The 23,672-nt window shown below is 48.0% G+C and overlaps 1 protein-coding gene and 1 long non-coding RNA gene across 2 annotated transcripts; one reads left to right on the top strand and one right to left on the bottom strand.

Moving 5' to 3' along the window:
- Positions 1 to 2,766: 2,766 nt before the first annotated feature.
- Positions 2,767 to 16,440, bottom strand: TMEM216 (transmembrane protein 216). The gene is made up of 6 exons (XM_040409623.1): positions 16,405 to 16,440; positions 16,128 to 16,144; positions 14,610 to 14,703; positions 13,388 to 13,480; positions 5,405 to 5,606; positions 2,767 to 2,981 (listed from the first exon to the last, which is right to left on the bottom strand). The coding sequence occupies exons 1-6, from the start codon at positions 16,415 to 16,417 to the stop codon at positions 2,966 to 2,968; spliced, it is 435 nt and encodes a 144-aa protein (XP_040265557.1). The 5' UTR covers positions 16,418 to 16,440; the 3' UTR covers positions 2,767 to 2,965.
- On the top strand, positions 9,207 to 9,667 carry LOC120980487. Its single transcript, XR_005774532.1, has 3 exons — positions 9,207 to 9,219; positions 9,317 to 9,397; positions 9,476 to 9,667. It is a non-coding gene; the product is annotated as an uncharacterized LOC120980487 (long non-coding RNA).
- Positions 16,441 to 23,672: the final 7,232 nt, after the last annotated feature.

Raw genomic sequence — 23,672 nt, 5'->3', positions numbered from 1 at the left:
ACCATGGCTGCCGGGACGCTAAAGTCCTGGCAGCCATGGTAAAGTGGAGCGGGGAGCAGCATACTTACCGTCCGTGCAGCTCCCTGGGCGCTCCAGAGTGAGGTCAGGGCGCCCCAAGCTCATGGATCATGTAATCACATGGATCACGTCATCCATGCGCATGGGGCGCTCTGACGTCATTCTGGAGCGCCCGGGGAGCCGCACGGACTGTAAGTATACCGCTCCCCCGCTCCCCGCTCCTACTATGGCAACCAGGACTTTAATAGCGTCCTGGGTGCCATAGTAACACTGAACGCATTTGGAAGACGGTTCCGTCTTCAAATGCTTTCAGTACACTTGCGTTTTTCTGGATCCGGAGTGTAATTCCGGCAAGTGGAGTACACGCCGGATCCGGACAACGCAAGTGTGAAAGAGGCCTAATGTGAAAGTAGCCTAATTCATCAGATGCTGCGGTTAGACAGGTGGGGGCTCCCTCTACCCTCCGATTGGTGCCCCCTCAGAGAAATTGCGGGGTTTCCGATCGGCTGCTATGACAGCCAGGGGCCCTGTAAAAGGTTCCCGATGCTGTCACAGTGAGATGCCTGCTTCCTGTATATAAGCGATCAGAAGACTGCATGTACAAGTCCCTTAAGAGGATTAAAATTACAATAAAAATATTTTTAAAAGTTTAAAGAAAATATAAACAATTTCAAATCACCCCCTTTCCTAATTTTACCTATAATAAAAATACTTCCCCACCTCATAATGTGTATTGCCACATAAGTATAATGGCTGAACTTTTAAAATCTAAAAATGCTTTTCCTGCACGGTGAATGCAGTAATGGAGCTCACAAACAAAATACCCCAAATGGTACTAATAGACTAGAACTCATTTTACAAAAAAAAAATCCTCACAGCTCTGTACACAGAACCAAAAAGTTTTGGGAGTTTGAATATGGCGATGCAAAGAATTTTTTTTTTTTTAAGGATTTTTTTTTAACTAGTAAATCATAATGAAAACTATATAAATTTGATATCTGTGTAATCATATTGACTCAAAGAATAAGCTTGTATTGTAATGTCAATTTTAGCATGTAAAGATCAATATAAAACCTTGAAAACCATGGTTGGAAGGAATAAAAAAAAAAAAAATTCACAACAAATAATTTTTTCCTGTTTTTCAATACAAAATATAGTGAATTAAGGCTTTGGCTACATGGTGATGTAAGTCTTGCACCAAGACAATCTAATGATGGTCAATGGTTCCAACTTGCAAAACATAACTCCCCATACGGCTGTGTGAATGGAAAAGTAAAGAAAAAAAAAGTTTTGGAAACCAGGGAGGAAAAAAAGAAAATTGTCTGGGTCTTTCATTGGTGATGGCACATGTCGCAGCTGTCCTGTGTTTTTGGTGTGGCAAAAAAATTTGCCCCCTTCCCCCCCCCCCCCCAAAAAAAAAACCACATGCAGTTTTTGCAACAACATACCTACATTTATGGTGTGTTTTCTTCCAGCTAAAGGCTACTTTCACACTTGCGTTGTTCTTTTCCGGCATAGAGTTCCGTCACAGGGGCTCTATACCGGAAAAGAACTGATCAGGTATGTCCCCATGCATTCTGAATGGAGAGTAATCCGTTCAGTTTGCATCAGGATGTCTTCAGTTCAGTCGTTTTGACTGATCAGGCAAAAGAGAAAACCGCAGCATGCTACGGTTTTATCTCCGGCTAAAAAAACAGAAGACTTGCCTGAATGCCGGATCAGGCATTTTTTCCCATAGGAATGTATTAGTGCCGGATCCGGCATTCAGAATACCGGAATGCCGGATCCGTCCTTCCGGTATGCGCATGCGCAGACTGAAAAAAAAGGTGAAAAAATAAATGCCGGATCCGTTTTTGCCGGATGACACCAGAAAGACGGATCCGGCATTTCAATGCATTTTTTCGACTGATCAGGATCCTGATCAGTCTATCAGTTAGCATACATTTTGCCTGATCCGGCAGGCAGTTCCGGCGACGGAACTGCTTGCCGGATCTCTCTGCCGCAAGTGTGAAAGTAGCCTAAGGCTACTTTCACACCTGCGTTCGGGTGTCCGCTCGTGAGCTCTGTTTGAAGGCAGCCGTCCAGCCCTAATGCATTCTGAGTGGACGCGGATCCGCTCAGAATGCATCAGTTTGCCAGCGTTCAGCCTCCGCTCAGCAGGCGGACACCTGAACGCTGCTTGCAGCGTTCGGGTGTCCGCCTGGCCGTGCGGAGGCAAGCGGATCCGTCCAGACTTACAATGTAAGTCAATGGGGATGGATCCGTTTGAGCCATATAGTGTCATCTTCAAACGGATCCGTCCCCATTGACTTTCAATGTAAAGTCTGGACGGATCCGCTCAGGCTACTTTCACACTTAGAAATTTTTCTAAGTTATAATGCAGACGCATCCGTTCTGAACGGATGCAAACGTCTGCATTATAGGAGCGGATCCGTCTGATGAAACATCAGACAGACCCGCTCCGAACGCTAGTGTGAAAGTAGCCTAAAGCAAACATTACAAAATAGAGTAACATTAACCCCTTTCGGATGCAAACCGAAAGTACAGCTGTGCGCATGAGACCTAATGCTGAAGACATTAGAATTTGGATAGTGTGAAGTGAATTCAAGCTTGTAGTAAATGCCGATGTCCTGGGGATTCGTCTTCACACTGGAGAACATGGGCACCACCTTGTATAATGCAGAATAAACACGCTTTAAAAAAAAATCATTTTTATATTGTGGAGTCACATAATGGAATAAACAGACACACAACCCCCCCCCCTCCCCCCCATACACATGAACCGAGACTGCTATTCAGTGCCGCTACCAAGTCTCTACCAGCAGTGACGGGTCACTTTACTGCAGCCTGGATAGAAGCTCGAGGCTCCTGTGATTTGCACAGCAAACAAGAGATGGGACATTCAGGAATCCAGAGGAGTCATCCTGGAACGGGGGCGACCGGACACTCAGTAACTCGGTTCTCTGTAAAAGAAAACAAGAAGGTCAAAAGGGGTTTTCCATTTAAAAAATAAAATACCGCCAGCAGTCAAACCTACTGCATTATATAATTAAGAATAGGAAGTTCTGAGTGCATTTTTAACTCCTCCAGCATACCTGAGATCTGTGACCCGCACCATCAGTCTCTGCCTCTCCTTCCCCTCCCAGATGTAAGCGGGGTCGACGGTCTCATTAGTATTCACTTCAATGCAGTGAATTCTAATGAAGAGGTCTCTCTTCCAGCACATAGACTGTCACTAAAGAAATTATTTAACAGGTCTTCATCAGGATTTGAACTCCAGACCTTCTGTATGTCAGGCAGAATAGTTACCATTACACTACAGACCTGCTCTGTTGGAAGGGCAGAATTATCTGTACTTAAAAAGCAGCTTTCTTCAGAGACATAACACCAAATAAATAATATATTACTGAAATGAAGGGAGAGAAAAAAAAATATAAAAAAATCTACCAATCGTCATACATAAATACTATGTACACTAAATTGTACAGCTTATTATGATTACAGGGATACCAAATGCTTTTTTTATGATATTTCATACTAATGATGTTACAAAAACTTTAAAGGGGTTATCTAATCCTATTAAATATCCCCCCATATGCAGGGCCCCTCACATTGAATATACTTACCTGGCTCCCCGTGTGCAGATTAAAACATCTGGTGTTGGGGGGGGGGGGGAGCTAATGGCAGGCAGGGATAGGGACAAGACTCCCTAGTGTCACCCACTGCCATTGGCTGCTCAACCGCCCGGCACCGGATGTTTTCATCCACACACGGATGGAAGCAGTTGGGGCGGAGCAGGGACCAGGAGCGAATCAGGGAGTCAGGTAAGTATATTCAATGTGAGGGGCATTTTATAGGATTGAATAACCCCTTTAATGTTTTTTGCTTTTTTTTGTTTTTTGTAACAATAACCTTGCAGAAAATTCAAACTTTTACGACAGAGAAAAAAAAAGCTGGAAAGTAAAAATTCTATTTTTCGGTCATAACTTTTATTATAAAGATTATTATACAGGTTTCAGTGAGATTTGAACCCCAGACTCTGTCTGTACAGTGACCAGCTGCCCTACCCATAGAAATACTCTGCTTTGAAGATAGGATTATTTACTATTACAAGACAGTATTTGGTATCCCTGTAATCAGAATAACCAGTACAATATAGTGAACGGCAAACAGTGTGAATAAACGGTTTGCCTTTATGGAGCCCTGAAATTTCTGATGGCAGCCCTGGATCAAAGTCAGCTTCAAGCCCGATGGTCTAACCTCAACGTTTGACACAGCATCATTGTGCAGTGGCCGGGTTTGGGGTGGCCCCAACGCTACGCTGGGTCCCCTGGACACCGTTGAGGTGTCACCACGTGTTGCTGCTCTCCAGAAGGGATGGTAAGGTGTGGTGCACCCCAATGGGATCCAAGTCCATCTTTACTGGAGGAACTCATGTGCAAAACAATCCAGGCGAGGCACAGGGCTGGCTCCTCCAGTCTGCTCCCTGGCAGAAGAAGGGTTTGATGCTGAGGAAAGGTCTGAGCTAGCTGTCCCCCTCTCTCTCAAAAGGCTGGTACCCTGGTCAAAGGCTGGAAGCCCACGGTCTGTAGCTCCGTAGTCCGGGTGGCTCCTTGGTCACAGGGCTGGTGACCCATGGTCTGTGGCTCAACGTCCCCATCTCAGCGTCTTCTTCTGGTCGCTCATGCAGGCTGGCAGAGTCTCCCCCTCCAAGCACTGGTCCCTAACTGCAGAACACTAAGAACTCTGACTGCTCTCCTTATATACCAGTTCTAGCTAGACTGAAACCTTCTAGTGGGAGAGGTGGAGAGAATCGTATTATCAAAAAGCACTAATTGAACAGTTCGAGGCTACCACAAGGGGACAATCCTATTAAGAAAAAGCACTGATGGAAAAGTTTGAGGCTACCACCTGGGGAACATCTTATTATGAAAAAGCACTAATTGAACAGTTCGAGGCTACTACCAGGGGGAAATCTTATTATGAAAAAGCACTGATGGAAAAGTTTGAAGCTACCACCAGAGTTTACCCCGGTGGTCTCCTCAATCTGTTCAATCAGTGCATTTTTATAACAAGATTTCCCCTGGTCGTAGCCTCAAAGTGTTCAATCGGTATAATGTGTGGGTCGCTCGCTCTCAGCCTTTAATAGTACTTTTGTTTCAGGTAGAATCAATTTGTACCCAAATTTAAAAAAAATTCTAAATTTGGCGAATCGCACCTAAAATGTATTTCAAGAAATTTACACATCCCTAATGCAAACGTCACTCTGTATGATCACGCATGAATGGGACACTCAGTAACAAATAATACTATTCTCTCTAAGTTAGGATAAAGTACAAAGTATCATAAGTGACCAAAATGACACATCAGAATGAACCGTGATTACCTGCAGAATGTGATGAGCGCAGCACAGCTCAGAATTGCCTCTAAGCCATAGAAGAACAGCAGGATACAGCTCAGAACGGTCTCCAGCCTCAAAGCATATGTTTGAAGGAATAGGAAATACAATGCAAGCAAACCAGTGGGAATGGTTAGACCAACACTGACCACTAGGGGGAGTTTTCGCTCACACTGGTTACCACGACATCCTAACGAAGGGAAAAAGTATAAAAGTTAGTCGATCAGCTTTGCAAATGTTTGAGAATGTATATAAAATACAAAATAGACGATATAACACATCTAGGGATGAGCAAACTTCAAGTTTTGAAGCTCGGGTATATGGTAAAATGCATTATGGATTCCGTTGCCATGGACCATAACACAATTCAAGGACGGAATGCATAACGGATCCGTCTGATTTCCGTTATGAAAGAGTCCCCTTTCGTGTTTGGAAAAAAATGATCCGCCACCATTGATTTACATGGTTTTTGGTGCTGGATGCGGCTTGTTCAGTTTCCCATGCCGCACACACATACGCTGCTTGCATGGGGACGCAACAAACCAGAACGGAATGCATTCTGGTGAACTCCGTTCCGGATTGTTCCGTTTTGTCCCCACCGACAACGAGTGGGGACAAAACTGAAGTGTTGTACGGCGGTTTTGAGGCCCTGTGCCGGATCTCAGAACCGGACAGCACAACGCAGATGTGAAAGTAGGCTTATTAATGACCTATCCTCAAGATAGGTCATCAGTATCATATTGGTGGGTGTCTGATACCCCCACCGATCTGTTGTTTGAAGAGACTGTGGCATGTGACCCACTGACGTAACGCATGAGTGACAGGTCACCGCTGCCGCCAGTGATTGGCTGCAGCGGTCACGTGACGCCATCGACAGGTTGTTGATTCCCAGAGACCCAGGATCTGCCGAGGTGTGAAGTGACACAGCCAGAATCCAGAGGTGGGGACCGCACCGCGAGTCCAGCCACTCTGAAGAGGTCTGGTAAAAATGTTTAAGATAACCCCCTTTAAAGGGGTTCAGCAGTTGTTTTTTTTTAACTGATGATCTATCCTCTGGATAGATCATCAGCATCTAATCGACAGGGGTCTGACACCCGGGACCCCTGCCGATCAGCTGTTTGAGAAGGCGGCGGCGGCCTTCTCGCTGTTTACCGCAGGCCCAGTGACGTCACGACTAGTATCAACTGGGCGGACATAAGCTCCATTCAAGTGAACAGAGCTTAGCCCCCGCCCACGCTAGTTGATACAAGTCGTGACGTCACTGGGCATGCGGTAAACAGTGAGAAGGCTGGAGCGCCGCTGCCTTCTCAAACAGCTGATGGGCGGGGGTATTGGACCCCCGCCGATCAGATGCTGATGATCTATAGATCATCAGTTAAAAAAATATATAAATGCACAACCCCTTTAACCTGCTCGCCATCTAGATCATAGCAGCGGCACTGTGTAATTACGCCTTCCTCTCCCATACACTGCGCCGCCGCTACGATGTAGACAGTGAGCAGTTTAACAGTGAAGAGGACGCAGCGCTTGCATGATTGCAATGACATCGTCCACATTAGCATGGGTGCCGGGTGTCGGACCCCCACCTGAGGATAGGTCATCATTATCTAATCACTGCACACCCCCTTTAAGAGCAAATCAGCTGGTGACGGCTCGCTACTTCCGTGCCCTGATCACACCCCATGATTGTAGATCTAGGGCACATCCAGGCAGAGGCCTAATTAAATTTTAATGTCCAGAAAACTTTCCAGTTCATTAACTATTAGGCCTCTTGCACACAAGCGTTTTTTTTCCGTTCCATTTTTTGCGGATTCCGTATGCGGTCCGTATGCGTATGAATTCCGTTTCCGTATTTCCGTTCCTCTGACAGATAGAACTTGTCCTATTATTGGCAGCAAATAACGATTCGTGGCTCCATTCAAGTCAATGGGTCCACAAAAAAAACGGAATGCATCCATATGTCTTCCGTATCCGTTCCGTTTTTGCGGAACCATCTATTGAAAATATTATGCCCAGCCCTATTTTTTTTATGTATTTACTGTTTAATTATTATTGTATGTTTCTGTTTGCAATCCACAAAAAACGGATCACAAAACGGAAAAACGGAAGCGGAAACACTAATGAAACAACAAAACTGAAAAACTGATACGTTTAAGGCTACTTTCACACTAGCGTTCGGGGCTCTGCTTGTGACTTCCGTTCAAAGGCTCTCACAAGCGGCCCCGAACGGATCCGTACTGCCCCAATGACTTCTGAGTGGATGCGGATCCGCTCAGAATGCATCAGTCTGGCAGCGTTCAGCCTCCGCTCCGCTCAGCAGGCGGACACCCGAACGCAGCTTGCAGCGTTTTGATGTCCGCCTGGCCGTGCGGATCCGTTCAGACTTACAATGGAAGTCAATGGGGACGGATCCGTCTGTCCTGGCTCCGCTTTGACACGGATCCGTTAGAAACCGTTCACGTCTCTGCATATGCCCAGTAACTTCCTGTCCCTCCCCCTCATCGTCGGCCATTTTGGATTATCGACTTGGTGAGACTGGTAAGTATGAAGTTTTGTCTGTTTGTCTATCTCTCTATTTCTAGGGTGGGGGGGCTGCTGGCACTTGGGAAGGGGTGTGTGTCTGGAACAGTGGGAGCCGCTGGCACTGGTGGTGTGGGCTGCCTTTATGGGGGGCTTCTGGCACTGGGGGGGGGGGGCGTGTGTGGCTGGAACTGGGGGGGGGGGGGGGTCTGCTGGCAATGGTATGATGTTTGTGGCTGAAGCTGTGGTTGCTGCTGGCACTGCGGGGGTGTTTGTGGCTGGAACTGTGCGGTGCTTCTGGCACTGCGGGGGTTTTTGTGGCTGGAACTGTGGGGTCTGCTGGCACTGCGGGGGTGTTTGTGGCTGGAACTGTGGTTGCTGCTGGCACTGCGGGGGTGTTTGTGGCTGGAACTGTGGTTGCTGCTGGCACTGCGGGGGTGTTTGTGGCTGGAACTGTGGTTGCTGCTGGCACTGCGGGGGTGTTTGTGGCTGGAACTGTGGGGTCTACTGGCACTGCAGGGGTGTTTGTGGCTAGAACTGTGGTTGCTGCTGGCACTGCGGGGGTGTTTGTGGCTGGAACTGTGGGGGCTGCTGGCACTGCAGGGGTGTTTGTGGCTAGAACTGTGGTTGCTGCTGGCACTGCGGGGGTGTTTGTGGCTGGAACTGTGGGGGCTGCTGGCATTGGGGGGGCTGAGGGCACTGTGGGAAGGTTGTTTGGAACTGGGGGCCTGATGTCATTGTGGGGGGCTGCTGGCACTATGCGGGGCTGCTGTCTCTGGGGGTGTTTATGGCAGTTGGGGGGGGGGGGGATTATGGCTCCTGTCGGATTCATTTTTTTAATCATTTTATTATTAGGGTCGTTCCCAAAAAAAGAAAAAAAAGAATAGAAAATATCTGCGGTGGGCAAGCCCAGATCTATATTTTAAAAAGTAAGTATTGAAAAAAAAAAAAATTGTTGATATATGAGGAAATAGTGCTCTACAAGTTCCTTTAACGTTATCTGCATTTTGTCTGGTATTCTGTTGCGTACAGATGTCCTCAAAGAAGACAACCATTGACTGGAGTAACCCACCCAGAAGGCGCCGCCGTATTCAGTGGCCGGTAAGTATAAAATCAACACTTGGAGTTTTTACTGTTTGATTCGTTGCATTAATCAGTATGTGCTCTTATTATAGATTTCGTCTTCATCATCTGCGGAGGGCTCTCCAGCAATGGCCAGCTCACCTGCCGAATCGCCAGAGTCCAGGGGAGGTGGACCAAGCCCGGACTGGGGCTGTCAAGAAGTATATATATATATATATATATATATATATTATAGATATCGTAATAATTTTTTTTATTTAAGTACAGTCTTCTAAAAAAAAAAATATTTGTTTTTAGCAATCTGCACCTAGAGCCGCCAGCGAGGATCCCCCAGTCGCCTCCAGAGTCCGCGGGAATGAGCGTGGCGGTCGTAGACGTGTAAGTATTGAATTAAGTCGTTTTAATTAGCATTTTGTATTAGGATTTACATTCAATTTTGTATTTCCTTTTTTCCAGGGTTCCGTAGGCTCCACCAGGGAAGATGAGGAGTTCGGGGTTCCGAGCATAGATAACCTGCTCTTCATCCAACTGGTGGAGGCGCGTCCAGCATTATGGGACCACTCCGACCGCCACCACGCCGATCATCGTCATACCCAGCGGCTCTGGAGGGACATCTGTGCTGAAGTTTTTGAGACCTGGGGGATCTAGATGCGGCGGCTCAGGAGAAATATGGTAAGTAAAACAATATGTATTTTAATACTTTAAAATATTGTTCTTTTCCTTTCATCATGCCGAGTTTAGTTTTTATTGTTTTTTTCGATAGTCAAACTGGTTACAACGCGTTGGCGATCTATCCGGGACCGCTTCAGGAGGGATTACAACAAGGAGGTTCAGGCCCCGAGTGGCTCCGGAGGAACCTCAGGGGCCACCTACATCCATACGGCGGCCCTGGGGTTCCTACGAAAGGCAATGGCACCAAAAAGGTAAATATTTATAACAACTGTTCAAAAAAAAAAATTGTAAAGGGGCTGTCTGAGACAGCGGAGCGTTTGGCTCCCCTGTTTTGGCCAGCCCCCTATGGTATACGGTAGACATAGCATAGAACATGGATGTTTTATTTAAAGAACAATTCCTAACTTTCCTTTTTTTTTTCTACAGAAGTGCCAGCAGCACTCGGGAGCCTGACCAACCTCCTGAGGCGGAACCGGAACAGATCGCCAGCGCCAGCCCTCCTATCCCTCATGCATCGGCTCAGGATAATCCGAGTCCCCTACCGGGTCCCTCCGCTCAACAGAGGCTCTTAGGTTTTCGTCAAAATTTGAGAGCCCTGGTGAGCAGGCAAAGATCCGGTAGGCCAAATCGAGCTGATTATGCGAACCTTGTAGAGGTCGTTTCCGACGCTCTAGAAGGTTTTGCCCAACATCAGATGGAGTTTGGTGCTGACTTGATTCGCCGCTGGGAGGGGGCGGAGTCGGCGTTTCAACGCAGCCCTAACTACCATTATGGGGTAAGCATGATCAGTTTGATGGACTCAATGACGCCTGAGCAGTTACATGAGTTTAAGATCATGCTAGAGAACGGGTCATGGGAAATCATGCACCGCCCCGAACCCCCACCCCCACCCCCATCCCACACGAGTGGCCAGTACCGCCAACCTTTCCCTTCCCACCCCCCGAGCATGTGTTTCCTTCTGCTTCTTTTTCTTCTCCTGCCCCGTATTTTCCTCCTACTTCTTTTCAAACTCCCTCCACCTCTACACATGCTCGGGTCCCCTCCTCCTCAGACCCTTCCTTTCTCAACACCCCGCAATTATGCCCTGCATCCTTTCCTGTGGCCCGTAGTTTTACCTCAGTGGATCGCCAGGACAGGGGGGCTACCATTGCCAGCCCCAGACCATCAACCCCACGACAGTCCACCTCCCCACAACATTTTGAACAATTGTAAATATAATTTTTGTTTATATTTATTTTATTTATTTTCTGTATAAAAAATAAAAAAATGTTTATACTTTACTGCACTGTGTCTGTGTTTTTATTGTCCTGTACAGGGAACCTTGGCACTACAGCTGTGTTGAAATTAAAACTACCCTAGTCTCACTACTGTGCGTTTATTACAACACCCTTGGTAGTTTTTATATCAAAACAGCATTAGTGCCAATGTCGTAAGATCCATTAAAACCTGACCATCAATAATGAGCTATCTTTTGGCTCCTTATTGATCGCAGACCCTATGGTTGGCACATGAACAAGCAAATGCTTGTTCATTGTTCAATCTTGTGCCCTTTCATATGAGCCCTTGTGGGAGTCACGGTCCATCAGCATCATCAGGAATTTATTAATAAATTGTGATTTTAACGTTTAATGATTTCCCGATGACGCTAATATAACTAGTGTGATTACCACAAGGGACACGCAAGGGACATACCGTTTTTAAAGGGGTATTCACATAGACAATGGGGGGATTTCACTTGAATATGTCCCCATTGTCTGATAGGTGGGTAAACATTGGTAGGACCCGCACCTATATCGAGAACGGAGCGGGGAGCACTGTTGCTGTAGGACACATTTCCCATGGTATGTCCACCACCAAGCGCTAATCCCCGCCTCTCACATAGAAGTGAATGGAGGGCGGCAGCACAGTGCGACCTCATCTACTTTCTTGGCTTCGTTCTCAATATATGTGAGGGTACCAGCCGTGGGACCCGCACCTATAAGACAATGTAGGTATATCTTAAAGTGGTATGCCCCCATTGTATGAGATGAGAAAACCCCTTTAAAGCCTCTTGCACACAACTGTATGCCCCAAGAGACATACGGTCCGAGAGCGGGCCATATGTCCCGTAGTGGCATTGATCGTGCGCACAGCATCATAGTGTACAATCATCCTGTGTAAGTTGAGCTGCCCGCGGGGATATAGTCTTGCACTAATAGATCATATGAGTGCGGGACAATAGCCCAGTTTTCGCCCCATAAGACGCACCCCCCCAAAAAAAAAATGTCACTGCGTCTTATGGGGCGAATACTAATGAGTGCTTCCATTATGGAAGTGCTCATTAGTACCGGAGGACCGGGAAGCAGGGAATGCAGCGCTCCTGGGGTTCTGTACTCACCGCCTCCTGGTCCTTTGCCGTCGGCTGTGCAAAGCATGAGGGCGCTATGTGACCTCACGCTGCGCGCATCGGGTCACAGTACAGCCGATGGCAGGAAGGAGAGAGAGTGCTGGAGGTGAGGAGCAGTGGCGTCCGGAGCAGGAGAGGGAAGTGGATTTTTTATTTTATGTGAACTGAGTGTGGGGGCTGATCTATGGCTGGAGGCTGATCTATAACATGGGGGCTGATCTGAGGCATGGGGAGGGGGGGGGTCTTCTTTATATTGGGGCTCTTATCTAAGGTCTGATTGGGGGTCATTCACATTGGGGTCTGATCTGAGGTCTGATTGAGAGTCTTATTAACATTGGGGGTCTGATCTGAGGTCAAATGAAAAATATTTTTTCCTCTTTCCTTATGGGCCAGAGCGTCTTATAGGGTGAAAATATGGGTATACGTGATTAGTATTTGGTAGCATTGCCTTTAAAGGGTACCTGACATCCAGCTTTCCCATTTTTTACTATGCCCATTACCTTATTACTTCTGTCATGTGTTTTCCGAAGTGACCCACTTCTGTGTAGTGTGGTTGTTGTGAAAAGCCACTTTATTGCATGGCCCCCACATATGCGAATTACCTTTTTGAAGTTAAGGATGCAGGATCTTCCCTGCAGCAAGTCATGCTCGCCGCACCCTTTTCCTGCCCTCTTCCCCTTGATGGATATTTCGGACCTGTGTCCACATCATCTTCCTGTCTCCTATTCCCGCGCGTGCGCACACTGTCTCAGCCATGGCACATGCTCATAGAGGCGGTAAAGCCAGGTGATGTACACACAGCTTTACGGCACGCCCCCTTGTGTTAAGTATAGTAATGTCCACGTCCACCCACTTAGGTGGTCGCCGATGGGTCAGGAAGCTGCTCTGGTGGCTTAATGCGTAGCCCTTATCTCTGAACTCCTGACAGCTCATGAACACACTCAGTAATATAAGAATGTAGCTATAATAAGTGTTTAAGAGCTGTCATGAGTTCAGAGATAAGGGCTAACACATCGAGCCATCACAGCAGCTCCCTGACAGATTCACTGTATTGCAGAAAGAAATGGTCTGCAGATACCTTGAACGTGAAGGCTGTAGAACAAAAACGTATATATTTTAAAAAATGTTAATTTTTAGCCCAAAATAAGTGAAATGCGATGACAGAAAAATACTCCAAAGGTGTTCATAGCTTTTAAGACGCAGAAAATTAGCACTAATCTTCAAACCAGTGTACGTGTGCAATGTCATGATATATGTACTGAATGCGCAGTGATGTAAAGCCCCTCTTCCCATACGTCCTTACTACTCACCAAGATACAGGCGTGTGACCTCAATGCCAAGATAAAGAATAAGCATCACCACCTCCAGTACAAGATTGGAGGTGGGGTAGGGCAAAATCAAACCTGCAGGCAACAATTAAAAAAAGAACATTAAGTGTTTTTTTTTCTTCTTTTTTTTCTAAGTAGACCTGCCATCAGGATCAACCCTATTAAAGCAGGCATAACGTTGATCATGCTGAGTAAAATGACACTATTTTTGTGTTTTTACGTGCCGTAGTTACCAAGTGATTTGCCTTTTTTTTTATAGCAAATTAGCTTATTGGTGCTCTAAGGGGTGGGTCCGAGCCCTTGGGGGACCAGATCTTCAACGCTCTGTTCCTCCTACCACTCCCCCACCCCCCTTGATCCACGGGGCCAGTCATTTTGCCTGACCCTATATTGTTGCGACTGTGCCGTTTCTCCCAGTAGAGCATCTCATAGATGCCTATTGTGCATCAACTGGAGAATGGAAGAGGGTTGCAGGGCATTGAAGATCTGGTGCTCCAAAGGCTCAGGCTGACCCCTGGGTGCACCAATAATTCAGTAACCGCAGCATGTATAAACATAAAAATGGTACTATTTTACTCAGCATGATCAATTCCAGCACCAGGCATTACGTCTGGTTCAAAAGGGGTTGATGTTGCGGACAGGTCTGCTTTAACTGACTGGACAACCCCTTTAAAGAAGACCAGCATATGAGATACAGATGCAAAATTTTACCAGACTGTATCAAGGTCAGTTCCTTGCACTATGACACAGTTTGTGCTTGCCTGAACATCGGGTGTTGCAGTGCACACGACCGTATGTATTTTGCGGTCCGCAAAAAATGGATCCTCAAAAAATACAGATGACATCCATGTGTATTCTGTATTTTGCGGAACGGAACAGCTGGCCCCTAATAGAACAGTACTATCTTTGTCCGTAATGCAGACAATAATAGGACATGTTCTATTTTTTTTTGCGCACGGGGTAACTACAATTTTTTTTTGCAGACCCATTGAAGTGAATGGTTCCGCATACGGTCCGCAAAAAAACCAGAATGGACATGGAAAGAAAATACATTGGTGTGCATGAGGCCTCACAGTGTCATATGTGAGGATGTCTGCCACCTAGTTCACGACGGCATCGGCAACCAGCAAGATACCAGGGGAGCCTTGCAGCAAGAAATGCCCATGTCCCATCACCCATAGGCATGATAACAACCATCACTCACCTTTATATATAAATATCAGCGCTTCAATGAGAAAGTAAGAGGCGCAGTACCAGCCGTTGAGGAAGAAGAGAACTTCTAGCGGGGTGGAAGACAGCTGCTGTGGTCAAGGAAACCTCTTTGAAAAGTACAACATTTCATCGTGATATTAATACCAATGACCCTGAAATCTCCCCAAATATATCCAGAAGAAGTCCACAGGGCTCCACGTGTTCCCGGCAAAACACAAGGCGATATCTCATGTAGCGTATTCCTACGGGGCTGCATCACAACAGGTCACATGCAATATGACAAGAATGGCCAACCTGCGGACTCTCCAGCTGTCGCAAAACTACAACTCCCAGCATGCCCCGACTGCCTACAGCTCTCAGCCTACAGCAGGGCATGGTGGGAATTGTAGTTTTACAACAGCTGGAGAGTCGCAGCTTGGCCATCCCTGCCATATGACATCTGAGAAACCTTATAAAGGAATATAAAAGCTATAGATAACAGCGCCCCCTAATGTTCTAATATTATATGCATAAGGCCCCACGCACACAACCGTCTCCATTTTGCGGATCCGCAAAACACGGTTACCGGCCGTGTGTGTCCCTGCATCCTGCGCTCCCGCACATTCCGCCCTATAGAAATCCCTATTCTTGTCCAATAAAACGGACATGTTCTAAGGCCCCATCCACACGACAGTATTTTTGGTCACCAACCTAAGTGCATTTTTTTTTGCGTAGCCATTCATTTTAATGGGGCCGCATCCGTAAGTCCGTTCCGCAGTCCCGCAAAAAAGATAGGAGCCCGTCTTATGCTTGTCAGTTTTGCAGACAAGAATAGGGATTTCTAACATGGGGCGGAATGTGCGGGACCGCAAAATGTGCGACTCACGCGGCCGGTATCCGTGTTCTGCAGATCCGCAACACAGATACGGTTGTGTGAATGGGGACTAAGGCCGTTGTTTGGGGCCACATACAATCCGCATTTTGTTGCGGTTGGCGCACAAACCTATTCATATCTACGGGTCCGTGTCCGTTCCACAAATGTCCTATTCTTGTCCGTTTTGCGGACAAGAATGGGCAGTTTTCATTAGGAAAATGTGGCATGCACATGGCCAGGATCCGTATTTTGTGGATCTGCGCTTTGCAGACCGAAAAATATATAGATAAGTGTGCCTGAGGCCTTTAAAAGCTAAAAAATATAAAAAAATAAAGTTATATATATTATAGAAAAAAAAATATATAAAATAAAAAACAAAACTTTTCAATTAAAGGTGCTGTTCGCTTTTCTGGGAGGTTCTCGGTCTTTCCTCCCCCTCTGAGGGTCCTACATGTGGAAGCCACTACTGACCATGTGCTCCTCTACAATAGTGGGCGACTACCTGGGCTCCACAGCACGATAGGGATCCAGGAGATTGACCTATTGGGCTGTGGTGCTTGTTGCTAGGCAACCTCAGGGGCAGAAACACAGCTGGAGTGCATGCTGGGACTTGTGCTCCCCCTTCAGATGGAGAGTCGTCAGTGCAGTAAAGGATACAACTCCTCGTCTTCTCCCTGGCAAACAGAGAACAGCGACATCCAGATCAAGTACAACGAACACCCACACATCCCTCTACATAGCAGCGGCTCGTTGTGAAGGGACAACCCTCAGCATGCACTGACAAGCGCTGGGGGTTGTAGTTTCACAAGCAGGGCGCAGATAGAAGATCCCAGCGATTCGTATGCACTAAGTAGGTGGCGAGGAGAGGTAAGTCTCCTCCGCTGCTATTATATCAACGGACGTTATTCATAAGCCGCTCCGTCTTATCACTCACCTTTGGACGCCATCTTGTTGCTCCAGGGACGCGGGTGACGTCACTTCCTGGATACTGGCCGTCAGTCTGCTCCTGGTCCTGAGCCGTGTACAGGGCTGGAGAATACGGGGGACTGTGTACATCTATACACGTGACTGCTGCCCCAACACACCCAGCACTGCTATATCTCTATGACAGCTGCACCAGCACACTCAGCTCTGCTATATCGCTGCACCAGCACACTCAGCTCTACTATATCTCTATATATGACAGCTGTCAGCATGACAGCACTGCTATATATGACAGCACTGCTATATCTCTATATGACAGCTGTCCCAGCACACTCATCTCTGCTATATCTCTATATCTATCCATCTATACACATGACTGCTGCCCTAACACACCCAGCACTGCTATATCTCTATATGACAGCTGTCCCAGCACACTCAGCTCTGCTATATCTCTATATATGATAGCTTCCCACGCACACCCAGCTCTGCTACATCTAATACACATGACAGCTGCACCAGCGCACCAGCACACTCAGCTCTACTATATCTCTATATATGACAGCTGCCCCATCAAACCCAGCTCTGCTACATCTATACACATGACAGCTGCCCAAACACACCCAGCTCTGCTACATCTATACACATGACAGCTGCCCCAGCACACTCAGCTCTGCTATATCTCTATATATCTACTGTATAGCAATACTTAGAGATATATAGATGTAGCAGAGCTGGGTGTGCTGGGGCAGCTTTCATATATAGAGATATAGTAGAGCTAAGTGTGCTGGTGCAGCTGTCATGTGTATTAGATGTAGCAGGGCTGGGTGTGCTGGGGCAGCTATCATATATAGAGATATAGCAGAGCTGAGTGTGCTGGGACAGCTGTCATATAGAGATATAGCAGTGCTGTGTGTGTTTGGGCAGCTGTCATGTGTACAGATGTAGCAGAGCTGGGTTTGCTGGGGCAGCTGTCATATATAGAGATATAGTAGAGCTGAGTGTGCTGGTGCAGCTGTCATGTGTATTAGATGTAGCAGAGCTGGGTGTGCTGGGGCAGCTATCATATATAGATATATTTCAGAGCTGAGTGTGCTGGGACAGCTGTCATATAGAGATATAGCAGTGCTGGGTGTGTTTGGGCAGCTGTCATGTGTATAGATGTAGCAGAGCTGGGTGTGCTGGGGCAGCTGTCATATATAGAGATATAGTAGAGCTGAGTGTGCTGGGACAGCTGTCATATAGAGATATAGCAGTGCTGGGTGTGTTTGGGCAGCTGTCATGTGTATAGATATAGCAGAGCTGGGTGTGCTGGGGCAGCTGTCATATATAGAGATATAGTAGAGCTGAGTGTGCTGGGACAGCTGTCATATAGAGATATAGCAGTGCTGGGTGTGTTAGGGCAGCTGTCATGTGTATAGATGTACACTTAGCCAGCTATAACAGTAGAAGTCTCATATTTTTTCAGTCAGTGTCAATGCCTCTCTTATGACCGTGTGGTTAGGTGCTTTGCCTCTGATACAGAAGGTTGTGGGTTCGAATCCCAGCAGAAACTTTTCTGAAATACAAGCACTGACTCCATATGGACATACAGGGCGGGACACAGGTGTCACGAGGGTGTCAAGAGCCACGCCTGACTCCGTTGTACCCGGGGTCAGGAGGTCGCAGCGGTTGGCTGCGCGCTCTATGTAAGATAGGGCTGTTTCCTTATGGTAGCTTTCTGGGTTTGCTTTGCAAACCCTTTTGGCTCACTCAGGGATCTGTAGCTCCTTCTCCTCAGCTGTTCCTTGTCCAGCACTCCCAAACCTCCTTATATTCCTCTCTCCCGCTTCTCTGGTTGCCAGAGATAGAGCTTCCTGCCTGGACTTCTATTCTGACCTTCTGGAGCTGTGTTGCTGCGTTCTCTGATTGTTGATCCAGAAACGCTACCCTCCGGATCCCTGTTGGACCTTGGTGGTCTGCTGTGGTCGCCCACCTGGGTGTATGTGTTTGTCTGTGTTGTCTGTCCTCTCCCTGGTGTTTCCCTCTTAGTGTCAGTGGTGCGGACTAGCGATCCCACCGCCCCGTTCACTACATAGGGCTCATATTAGGGAAAGCCAGGGTTTAGGCACGTGATCGCCGCACGGGTGAGGAACCCGTCTAGGGACGTCAGGGCAGTCAAGTGCCAGCTGCAAGGTGAGTCAGGGGTCACCACTTTACCCTCTCCCTTGGGCAGGGCTTTCCCTTTTCCCTCCCTGTGCGTGACGCCGGTCATTACAACAGGAAGAGGCTGCATCGCATCGCTGACATGGAGGTAAGTATAAGTGTTTTTTTTAATACCCGACTGTTACTGCCATGGGGGGAGCCGGAGGCACTTGATACTGGCACATGGGGGGGGGGGGGGGGGGGGGGTTTGGTACCTGATACTAGCACATGGGGGGAGGGGGGTTGGGTTGGCACCTGATACTGGCACATGGGGGGGAGGGGGGTTGGCACCTGATACTGGCACATGGGAGGGGGGTTGGCACTAGGATACTGGCACATGGGGGAGGGAAGGAGAGAGGCACCTGATACTGGCACATGGGGGGGGGGTTGGCACCTGATACTGGCACATGGGGGGGGTTGGCACTATGATACTGGCACATGGGGGGAAGGAGTGAGGCACTTGATACTGGCACATGGGGGGGGGGGGTTGGCACTATGATACTGGCACATGGGGGGAAGGAGAGAGGCACTTGATACTGGCACTTTTTTTGGGGGGGGGGAGATGGCACTATGATACTGGGACATGGGGGGGGGAAGAGAGAGGCACTTGATACTGGCACATGTGGGGGGGAGGAGAGAGGCACTTGATACTGGCACATGATGGGGGGGCATCTATGGGGACACTTACTGGCACATTATTGGGGGGCATTATGGGGGACACTAGGCCGGCAGCCTATCAGAGGCCGGACACTGAGGGCATCTACTGGGGCACTATATATGGGGCATTTTATACTGGTACATTATGGGGGGCACTAGCAGGAAGGGGGGAGAGGAGCACTATGGGGGAATTTACTGGGGGCACTATATAGGGGTATTTTATACTGGGACATTATGGGGGCATTAGCTCAACTTGGGGCATTACAAGGGGGTATTTTTTGCACTGTCACATTAAAAGGAGAATTATTTCTACTAGGGGGTGTAATAGAATACAGTGACTGCACCGGGCCCCGCTGCCATTACAACACCAGATGCCGGCCCCCAGACCCTGTATTGGGGGTCATTCACTCACAGGGACACTGTTATGGGGGGATCTGTGGATGACACATATATAGCATAAGGTGCTATATATGTGTCACCCACAGATCCCCCCCCACAACAGTGCCATCCACAGAGCCCCCACAACAGTGCCATCCACAGAGCCCCCACAACAGTGCCATCCACAGAGCCCCCACAACAGTGCCATCCACAGAGCCCCCACAACAGTGCCATCCACAGAGCCCCCACAACAGTGCCATCCACAGAGCCCCCATAACAGTGCCATCCACAGAGCCCCCATAACAGTGCCATCCACAGAGCCCCCATAACACCTTTTGGTTCAAAATATTTTTTAATTTGGCTATTCCCCACCCCTCTTGTAATTGTTCCGCTACTTGTGGGCTGCGCGGGAATGAGTTCAGTCACTTCGGTGCACAATCCCGTCCTGCAGCGCGTGATCCCGCAAGACCCGCCGCTGTAGGTCACGGGTCTCGCGGGATCACGCGCCGCAGGATGGGATTGCGCACCGAAGTGACTGAACTCATGCCCACGTAGCCCGCAAGTAGCGGATCAGTGGAACAAGTACAAGGTGGGTGGGGGATGATCTGTGGGGTTGCCCAGACGGCTAGGCCCTTCACAGTAGTTATTAACCCCTTTCAGCAGTCCCCCATTCACGGAAGGGGGGACTGCTGAAAGGGATTAATAACTACTGTGAAGGGCCCCCCCCCCTTTCACAGTAGTTATGTCCAGATATGTGCCCCCTTCACAGAAGTTATGCCCACACTGCTTCTAACAGAGGCTCACTAATGGACGCTGAGATTAGATCACCCCATAGGAAAGCATTGAATCAATGCTTTCCTATGGGGAAAAATCTGACCCTGGAGGTCATCATGCAGAGTGTGAGGACGTCCAGCGTCAGATACCGGACCAAAGGTCTGTTTTACTCCAGGAAGCCCTCAGGTGGCTGCCAGCGACTAGAGACTGACTTATTGCTGGAACATAAACAATGCAGCTTCTCTAGAACATTGCAGCTCGATTTGCAAAAGGGACACTGTACCCAGACCACGTCAATGAGCTGAAGGGGTCTGGGTGCCTTTTGTGCCGCTTTAACTTTGAAATCTTATTAAAGATTGTGTAGGGTGTGGCTGGAGGCGGGGCAAGGGTGGGGCTTGCAGCAGAACATGGGTGGGGCCTGTAAGGGGGCCCTTGATTTATTTTGCCCGGGGGCCCTGAGGGTTCTCAGTCCGCCCCTGACTGTGACACAGCCTGAGGCCTGGCTTATGTATGGAGCAGTGGTCCTAGTATAGGATATGTCTCAGGCAGCAGTGGTCCTATAGGATATGTCACAGGCTCAGGAAGCAGTGGTCCTATAGGATATGTCTCAGGAAGCAGTGGTCCTATAGGATATGTCACAGGCTCAGGAAGCAGTGGTCCTATAGGATATGTCACAGGCTCAGGAAGCAGTGGTCCTATAGGATATGTCTCAGGCTCAGGAAGCAGTGGTCCTATAGGATATGTCAGGCTCAGAAAGCAGTGGTCCTATAGGATATGTCTCAGGCTCAGGAAGCAGTGGTCCTAGTATAGGATATGTCTCAGGCTCAGGAAGCAGTGGTCCTATAGGATATGTCTCAGGCTCAGGAAGCAGTGGTCCTATAGGATATGTCTCAGGCTCAGGAAGCAGTGGTCCTATAGGATATGTCAGGCTCAGGAAGCAGTGGTCCTATAGGATATGTCTCAGGCTCAGGAAGCAGTGGTCTTATAGGATATGTCTCAGGCTCAGGAAGCAGTGGTCCTATAGGATATGTCAGGCTCAGGAAGCAGTGGTCCTATATGATATCTCTCAGGCTCAGGAAGCAGTGATCCTATAGGATATGGCTGAGGAAGCAGTGGTCCTATAGGATATGTCTCAGGCTCAGGAAGCAGTGGTCCTATAGGATATGTCAGGCTCAGGAAGCAGTGTTTCCATAGGATATGTCTCAGGCTCAGGAAGCAGTGGTCCTATAGGATGTCACAGGCTCAGGAAGCAGTGGTCCTATAGGATATGTCTCAGGCTCAGGAAGCAGTGGTCCTATAGGATATGTCAGGCTCAGGAAGCAGTGGTTCCATAGGATATGTCTCAGGCTCAGGAAGCAGTGGTCCTATAGGATATGTCTCAGGCTCAGGAAGCAGTGGTCCTATAGGATATGTCACAGGCTCAGGAAGCAGTGGTCATATAGGATATGTCTCAGGCTCAGGAAGCAGTGGTCCTATAGGATATGGCTGAGGAAGCAGTGGTCCTATAGGATATGTCTCAGGCTCAGGAAGCAGTGGTCCTATAGGATATGTCAGGCTCAGGAAGCAGTGGTCCTATAGGATATGTCTCAGGCTCAGGAAGCAGTGGTCCTATATGATATGTATCAGGCTCAGGAAGCAGTGGTCCTATAGGATATGTCAGGCTCAGGAAGCAGTGGTCCTATAGGATATGGCTGAGGAAGCAGTGGTCCTATAGGATATGTCTCAGGCTCAGGAAGCAGTGGTCCTATAGGATATGTCTCAGGCTCAGGAAGCAGTGGTCCTATAGGATATGTCTCAGGCTCAGGAAGCAGTGGTCCTATAGGATATGTCTCAGGCTCAGGAAGCAGTGGTCCTATAGGATATGTCTCAGGCTCAGGAAGCAGTGGTCCTATAGGATATGTCTCAGGCTCAGGAAGCAGTGGTCCTATAGGATATGTCACAGGCTCAGGAAGCAGTGGTCCTATAGGATATGTCTCAGGCTAAGGAAGCAGTGGTCCTATAGGATATGTCTCAGGCTCAGGAAGCAGTGGTCCTATAGGATATGTTTCAGGCTCAGGAAGCAGTGGTCCTATAGGATATGTCTCAGGCTCAGGAAGCAGTGGTCCTATAGGATATGTCTCAGGCTCAGGAAGCAGTGGTCCTATAGGATATGTCTCAGGCTCAGGAAGCAGTGGTCCTATAGGATATGTCTCAGGCTCAGGAAGCAGTGGTCCTATAGGATATGACAGGCTCAGGAAGCCGTGGTCCTATAGGATATGTCAGGCTCAGGAAGCAGTGGTCCTATAGGATATGTCTCAGGCTCAGGAAGCAGTGGTCCTATAGGATATGTCTCAGGAAGCAGTGGTCCTATAGGATATGTCTCAGGCTCAGGAAGCAGTGGTCCTATAGGATATGTCTCAGGCTCAGGAAGCAGTGGTCCTATAGGATATGTCACAGGCTCAGGAAGCAGTGGTCCTATAGCATATGTCTCAGGCTCAGGAAGCAGTGGTCCTATATGATATGTCACAGGCTCAGGAAGCAGTGGTTCTATAGGATATGTCAGGCACAGGAAGCAGTGGTCCTATAGGATATGTCTCAGGCTCAGGAAGCAGTGGTCCTATAGGATATTTCAGGCTCAGGAAGCAGTGGTCCTATAGGGTATGTCACAGGCTCAGGAAGCAGTGGTCCGATAGGATATGTCTCATGCTCAGGAAGCAGTGGTCCTATAGGATGTCACAGGCTCAGGAAGCAGTGGTCCTATAGGATATTTCACAGGCTCAGGAAGCAGTGGTCCTATAGAATATGTCTCAGGCTTCTGTTAGTTAATGACCCACTATGTGTCTAGGAATGCATGCAGCATCCACACCTTTTCTTTGCAGGCAACGTTTTTTATAGGGTTGGGTACATGTCACTTCAAAACGCCGGGACAGTCACTGAGAACTGGTATTAAAATATGCTGCAAATAAAGATATATCCATTTCCCTAGAACTCATTGGACTTCCTTTTGCCCCCAGTGCCCTTGCATTTACCCCATATTAATTACGTTGACAGAGCAGGTGTCCACCAATCAGCGGGGCTAAGGTGCAGCAGTGGAAGGACATGGTGTCTGCCCAGGTCAGAGTAGTACCTGGAGTCCGCACAACTCAGAAGGGGAGCGAAATCCCTACAGCAGCTTCCGCTCTGTTTTATAGGTTTACTGTGCAACGTGGCGCCCTGTTCTTTTATATCGACAGTTACGTTTTGAAGGCTTAGAGAAAGCATTTTTTTCCAACTCATTGTTGTAAAATGTAATATATCTCCCCCCATGTA

This window comes from Bufo bufo, chromosome 10 (assembly GCF_905171765.1).
Source record: "Bufo bufo chromosome 10, aBufBuf1.1, whole genome shotgun sequence".
Taxonomy (NCBI): Eukaryota; Metazoa; Chordata; class Amphibia; order Anura; family Bufonidae; genus Bufo; species Bufo bufo.
This window is presented reverse-complemented; position numbering and strand designations above follow the sequence as displayed.

Bases quoted from the DNA above. Each gene is read 5' to 3' on its own strand.
- TMEM216 (XM_040409623.1), bottom strand. The intron at 13,481-14,609 runs GTGAGTGATGGT...TGTTGCCTGCAG, and splicing joins GCTGATATTTATATATAAAG to GTTTGATTTTGCCCTACCCC. The intron at 5,607-13,387 runs GTGAGTAGTAAG...TCCCTTCGTTAG, and splicing joins GGTCACACGCCTGTATCTTG to GATGTCGTGGTAACCAGTGT.